General features: G+C 32.5%; 1 protein-coding gene across 1 annotated transcript; it reads left to right on the top strand.

Annotated features, from left to right (window-relative positions):
• The first annotated feature begins 5,585 nt into the window (after positions 1 to 5,585).
• Positions 5,586 to 6,507, top strand: LOC131648340 (uncharacterized). The gene is made up of 2 exons (XM_058918098.1): positions 5,586 to 5,871; positions 5,979 to 6,507. Exons 1-2 carry the CDS (start codon positions 5,727 to 5,729, stop codon positions 6,227 to 6,229), a joined length of 396 nt encoding a protein of 131 aa, XP_058774081.1. The 5' UTR covers positions 5,586 to 5,726; the 3' UTR covers positions 6,230 to 6,507.
• The last annotated feature ends 1,222 nt before the right edge of the window (positions 6,508 to 7,729 follow it).

The raw sequence follows: 7,729 nt of genomic DNA, 5'->3' as shown, positions 1-7,729 counted from the left end.
TTTTTGATTGCTTTGTTTTTAAAATTTTTAGTGACTTGCAACTCTATTGTCAGAATACTTCACAATCACTATGTCCCACTACATTGTGTTTCGTTAACTTATCACCTGACACGCGTTCAAAAATGTCACAACAGATGAGATGAATAATTGACTGAAATAAAAGCTCTCATTATTCTGCTTGGGACCCATTATTTTTTGTTTGATAGATATGGATATTCTAATTAGAGTTTTGTTAACTAGTACTCACCATGTATATATAAACAACTTTATAAAAAGATTTTACCCTTTAAATTTTTTTAAAATATATTTAAGTGTTACACTATTTCTAATTTTATATTATTTTTTGTCTTAAAAATCATTAAAAACATAAAAATGTAAACAATATTTTGTTATATTTAGAATAATGAAATTGAATATAATAATTATAGGTGACTTATGCAAAGAAGATTTGAAATTTGAATTTTTTTTTGGTTGTTGCTTTACATTCGAGATGGGAGGAAGTATTTTAAGAATTTTTTTAAAATTAAAAAAAAAAACAATTATTTTTTAAAAGTTAACAATTTCAATTTTTTATATACTTCCTCCATTTTCTTTTATAAGCAAATTTTGGTTTTTAGATTCATTGTTTAAATAACGTATTTGAATTAAATATACCAATTATTCAATAAATTTAAAAGTCAAAATTTGCATATAAAGATAATGGAGGGAGTATTGATTGAATACGTATATTTTAATAATTTTTTTAGGTTTTTTAAAAAAATAAATGTTTGGTTAGGAACTAAGAATTGAAGATGTGTTGGGACAATTAGGATTTTCAAGAAAGGTGAAAGAAGAAGAAGAGAAAATTAGAGAGAAAAGTTGTTATTACTATTATGAATAGTTTGACTTTCTCCAGATCATCTTTCTTCAGCTTCTGTAGTTTCAAAATTTTGTCAATAGATAGAAATATGCATAGAAGACTGAAGAATGTGTTGTATATTTTTTCATTGTATCCCTCTATTGTACCACTATTAACTATTATGCACAACCAGACTCTGATGCCAACTAAAGGTGGGAACAATATACACAAGAAGGGGGTTGAATTGTGTATATCAAAGATTATTTCTTTTTAAATCTTAATTCAGAATTGAGTAGATAATTCATATTTTGTATTAAGAAGAAATTAGTCAGATCCGAGTCTGACTTCAGAGTTCTATGCATGGTGAAATAATTAAATGCAGAAGTAAATAAAGAGACACCCAATACATCTTGGTTCCTTCCAAACTGAGAGTAGTCAGTCCCCTTGCAGCACAAGAGATTTATACTATAATCATTCATATTATAATATGATCAATCAAACTAGAAAGAGACTTCATTGCTCAAGCACGCTGGCAAGAGACTCTGCATTTACAACTATAGGGCATGCATGATAGATTTTTAAATCTGTGAGTTCTTAAGTGATATAATTGTTTAAAAATGGGTTTTCACTTAAGTACTATCTAAAAAAAACTATTCCTTTCCTGAATTATCAGATCCTAATGCTTTTCAGAAGCCACACTTTATTAGTGATCACTTAAGGTTCTAATGAGGTTACTTCTAATTAGCATCAGTCTTTAATACTCCTTGTCCAGAAGCAAGCTTTTAAATAATTAGAGTCACTCATTTGTGAGAATTCAAGTTCCCCAAACAAAATATTAACCACTCAAGAAAATTAGTTGATTTGTTCCTTCTTAATCAATTCTTTAAACCATCAAGGCTTAGTTCTGAATAATGAACATGAATAATACACTCAAATAGCTTTAATATTTAAACAAAAATAAGTATAAATAATATTTTCACAGTTTTGAAAATCCTCAATTAAGTAAGTTGTCAAAATCTTTATGCACAGATATACATAAATCACTTTTGGATAACTTATCATGCTCATAAGTTATTTAAGTAATGAAAGAGATTAACATACCTTTGCAGATTCTGATCATCTCTTTTTAAAATTTCCTACAAAAGAAGGTTTATTTGGAGGTCTCGAGGCTTCTACACCTTCTCCTTGTTTTTCATTAATACGTCCTCAATTTGATTTTTGACTTAACTTTACCAACTTTCTTCTTGCCTTTCTTCCTCTATCTCTTTTGGTTGATCTTTGATCTTCTAGAGCTTCCATAGCCATGCTCATCTTCAGATGAAGACGTGCTCTTAAAAGCACATGATGCGCTACAACAGTGGGAGAGAGAGAGGGAGCTTCAAAGCTTTATTGACTTCAGCAAAAGGTTCATCAGATTCAAATTTTAACAGAGTTTTAGAATCTGATGTTTATCATTCAAAGTTTTGATTGAGCATATCTTTTCAAAAAAATTCTCCACTTAATTTAAGATCATTCTTCTAATGATCTTATTTCTAAATAAGATATAGACCAATGGTTACAGACTTGATCAGCTATGAATGGTCAAAATTGCACCTGGCCATTATTTGTGCAACGTCTGAATATAATAATGTTTATTGAACAACAAGGACACTTATTCTTATCATCACAATCTTTTTCAAATTTTATAGTATATGCATACTAAGTTAGAAAACAATTGTCTGTTTGTAAGAGACTATTTGATGATAAACTCCACGAGATAGAAGACCACTCTGTGTTAAAGAATGGAAGGCTCAACTTTTCTTTAGGTATAATGACAATATTGAGGAGAATCAGCGGGAAGGTAGCATAAAACAGTGAGCCATATGAGTTATGGGCTTCATCAAGAGAAAATGTCTGAGAAAATAGCCCGATCCAAAATGAAAGGTCGAACCAAGAGAAGATCGGGTGAAGCTGAAGAAGCCCCTGATTGCGAAAGTTGTCCCGAGATGTGTACCTCTGACAAAAAAGGTCAAAGAATAAATTAATATAAGGTTTCCAGGACTTTTGCTTGACACACACTCGAATTACCATCAAATATGGTCATGACCCAGGATGAAGCTGGGAAGGGGAAATCTTCTAATGTCTCAGGACAACTATCTCGAATTTTGAAAAGAGCCGTTGAAGTCCTATCTTTGTAATTCGTAGAACGACACCATGAGTCGACAAAAGAGATGGATATCATGTTCTCCTTTGGCACACGAAAGACCAATCACTCTGAAGGATCACCAGCCATAATGTTAGAATCACATAGAGTGACCTCAATACTTAAAGCTGGAGATATGCCTCCCACTTTTGTGTTTATCCAATTTTACATCGGCACAATCAATCGACGTTGTAGATTCAAATGTTCCAGCACGTTAGCACCTCTAGGCTTACGACCTTCAGTCCTCAGAAAAACCTGAATGAAACCTTTGGCAAGTCCACTCCTTTGCAAGTCAGCCTTCGTCTCCTCATTTGACAGGACGCGAGGGGGAAGGGGAACATTAGCATAATTTATTCTTCCACCGAAATTTGTTACAAGGGCGTCTAACAACCCATATGAAGAGGTCTCTTCATCCAAGGAATCCCTAGATATGCTCCCTGACTCATAATCGTCAAATATGGATATGAATTTCGTTCCCACATGGTCACTACTATGGGAAGGATGATGAGAATCATGGGATGACCCAAATGAAGTTTCTACTTCAGAATCACTCAATACATTGATGGTGATATCACTCATCCTAACCAAAAGCAGGAAATACTGAAGAAAAAAGCTCGAGTTAGAAAGGTACCTGGTGGTAAGAGGTTGATGAAGCGAGAGCAATGAAAAAGTTGAAAGCTTTAAGCGAAACTATGAATCACTTCTAATGATGCTTTTAGGAAAAAGGAACAAAGACATTTCTCTTGGAAAGTTACTGAAAACTTAAAAGCTAAAAGGTTGCGAAAACTCCCCAAATATTTAACTCACCCTATTTATAAACTACGACAGCTAGAGGATCAAGACCGACTATGAACAGAGATCACAAGATCAATGACTACAATTCCACACAGAAAAACATGTCAAACTCAATTGCACTCAAACACTTTGTGAACTGCGCCACACCCTAGTTGGTCACATCATCGCATGTATAAAAAATGGGTGACAAAGCGTCTCAATGATAAAACAATACTTAAGCGATTCAATTCTACTTCACACCAGACTACGATATAAAGGTTGGTCAACAATACTTAAGGCTTGCCCCCTGCTCCTTTAGTACCCGATCGAGCCTTGAGGGCAACTGTTCATGATCGGCTAGAGGCCCAATTGACTAGGGCCCAATCCATCAAAAGTCCACTCAACTCGACCCAACACATAAAAACAGTTCACACTCAATGAGAAGGTACACAATCTCTTATTTCTAATCTCACTATACTCATCTTGAATCTTGAGCTGACTTGGGCGTTGTAGTGCTAACCTTGCATGTCCATATTGCGCCACCGTAAAGAAGATCGGAGCCACCATTCAATTTCAGCACTTATCCAACTATCAACATTTAGGTTCCTTCGCGGAGCTTGAGTATCAATTTATAGTTCCCGAACGGAACATAATCTGATATGTATAAGAATTCCAATCTTGCTAAAAATATATTCAGAATAAATCTTTTTCAAATAGGCACGCACTTCAAAATCAAGTCTTTAATTGAATAGAAAAGGAAATAAACTCTAAAAGTGCAAGATTCAATCCATTAAGCGTTGTACGCCAAGTAAGTAGATTGAGACATGATGTCTCCTATAATGTCGGAACATCTTACTTACCCCACAACTATGGTGATACATGAAGGTGGTTATTATTGAAAGTGTTGAGTATCTTCATTCGCCAATCAATGTGAATGGATGTGTTTAGTTCATCAACATGCAATTTTAAAATGATAGTAATGTGAGAATTATATTTTTAATATTTAATAAGTATCGTTCAACGGGACCAATCAAGTTAAATACTACTCCTATCAAATTTGTTAATATATATTGTTCAATCTCATCTCATGACATTTGATGAAATCACATCCTTTTTTTTTATAATTTTATTTATATTTGATCAATACTTATAATTTATGTTGAAGTATTATTATTATTATTATTATTATTATTATTATTATTATTATTATTATTATTATTATTATTATTGTATTATTCTTTAATTTGATTTAATGGAATACTATCATTGAATCCATATTTATTTAGTTGATAATACATTAGAATTCTATAATTCAAATACTTTAAAATAAAGTGAATAAGATTGTTTAATTGATATGTATTATTTGAGTTAAATGAATTTAAAAATAGAGTGAATAAAATAATTTAATTAATATGTATTATTTAAGTTAAATGGATATATACAATTGATTTAAGATTCAAATTTTAAGAGTAAGATTTATTTATATTTATAAATTTTTTAAAGAAATTAGTGTATATCAACAATTTTTCTTAAAAAGAAATATTTTAAAAAATTAAAAATACTTTTTATTTATGAAATAATACTCCATCCAAACTAACCAAGAGGATATCATGACTCCAACACTTTCCAACTTCTTCTTTGTACTTAACGAGGCAAAATCGAAACCGAACACTGCATACACGCACCGACCCACCCCTCAAATCCTTTTCATTCCCAAAATGGATCAATCGCCATCACAGAAATCTAGAACCTCATATATCTCCTAACACACCATTCACCACAATATATAATTATTTATTCAATTTAAAAATCAATTCTTTTTATCTTTTTCACGAAGCAATCTCACCCACCTCTATATATTTATTCAACTCATCCACTTCTTCTCCAGTCAAGTCAAGTCAACTCAGCAGCTCAATCCTTCAACAACAAAAAATGACTTGTTTTTCACAGGGTCTTGTTTTCACTACTGCCATGGTTGTCTCAACCACCATGCTTTATCTAGTTTTCTCAAAACAAAAGAATAACCCATCATTTCAAATTCAAGGAAATCACGTTCTTCGCTCTTGTTTGTATTCAGGTAAATAAATCACCACACACCCTTTTTCATTCATCTTACTATGTCATGAACAATTTCTTAGTTCTTTTCTTACTATATTTATATACTATGTTGTTGTTTTTTCTCAGAGGAAAAGAAAAAGGAGAGAAAGATGAACACGAAGAAGAGTAAGAAGAAAGTTAGGTTTGCAGAAAGTGTGAAGGAAGAAAGAGAAAAGAAGAGTGAGGTTGTAAGGAAAGAGAAACAGAGGAAGCGAAACAGAGTATATAGTAGCAACTGCAGAAGTGAAACTTCGAAAAGTCGAGGAATTCCGGCGAATAGAATCGCTTTGTTCAACGGGATTTTGAGGGACCGTGTTCATAGGATGGAGTGTTGTTGAAGATCATCGTGATTCTCGTTGGTGAAGGTTGGAACGGAGGAAATTCTATGAAGCTGTTGTGTTTTTCTCATGCTCTGTTTTTCCTCTGTTTTTTTGTGTTTTGTTTTTTCTTTTTTGGTAGTTGTTAAATGTAATGTAGTTTTTGTGGTGAGGGAATTAACACATAGACAACTGTTGTGTGGTTGTGGATAAATGTTTATACAGCTCATTTTGTCCTTGTAAACCAACTCAGCACTAGTTAGTAGTTATTTGAGATTAAATTCAATTTTCTTTTTTAATTTAATAATGAAAATATTTATATTAAAATGAGCTTACAACCATAATACTAGTAGATAATACATTTGAAGAGTGTTGGGCCTAATGGAACAACATATAATATGAAACCTGTAGGGGAGAGAGATTTAGAAACAATTCTAATAAAAAATTATTTTATTTTATAAGTATATAATTTTTATCATTTTATCAAAAAAATATGTATTAGATTTAAAATAATTTATTAAATTTTTTGGAGGAATTGTTCTTAATAATTTTAGAAATAAATTTGATTTAATTTATTATCCATTTTTTTAATGTAATAGATAAAAAAAATTAATTTATTAATTGATTTTTTATATAATAAATGATTTGGATTGAATGAATCTAACGAAAAAAAATTAAAATAATCAGGTTTAATAAAAAAATTACAGAAAAAATCAAGTTTTTGGGGTATTTACCAAACTGTCTAGGTTTGGGACTTACTGGAAGTGAAAGTGCCAAATGAAATGGCGCATGCATAGGTTACATGCCAAACCATTTGGCGCAAATGCATTAAAATTAGGGCAAAAAATTTTTAGCCATTTGAAATGGCGCATAAGGCCAACCCTTAACACATAGGCGCCATTCCATTTGGCTCCTATGTGTGTGCCTTTTTTTTCCTTTCAAAATTAACCCGTTTCGGGTATTTTCGCGCACCGTTTTTTTATTCCGGTCTTATATTTTCGTAAAAACGTCTGATAAATCGAGTCCGTAAAATTATCACTAACCCTAAATAACGTTTGCGTTATCGATATCGGTTTTTCACTAAAGCACAATTTATTGATGAAAGACCGATGAACGGTTACAAGAGGTGGTAAGGGAAACTGATACATTGTCTAAAAAAAATACAGATTATATTAAACTTGCGACGAGGTCGCGCCACGATTAGGGCATCTTTTTCTATTGTGCCCCACCTGACGACAAATGCTGCATTTTCGCTCCATTTTGTCGTGGACGTCCATTTCGGTTCTAATCCGTGTACTATTGGGACGACCCTTTTTCTTTCGCCGCATTGCGTCATTATGCCAAACTACCTCTCCATCATACTCAGGCCAGTAATCCTCCTTGGCTACCACTGGAAACGTAGCACTGTAAACTCTGAGCAATGTCTGAGTCTTGTAAATCGGAGACAGTAGTGATTTAGCGTCGCGGTGCGCATACGCACATGCAGCTATGACGTGCGAGCAAGGCATACGAAAAGCTTGA

Source organism: Vicia villosa, linkage group LG2, assembly GCF_029867415.1.
Source record: "Vicia villosa cultivar HV-30 ecotype Madison, WI linkage group LG2, Vvil1.0, whole genome shotgun sequence".
NCBI lineage: Eukaryota > Viridiplantae > Streptophyta > Magnoliopsida > Fabales > Fabaceae > Vicia > Vicia villosa.
The sequence above is the reverse complement of the archived record's forward strand: the minus strand, read 5'-3'. Positions and strand labels throughout refer to the sequence as shown.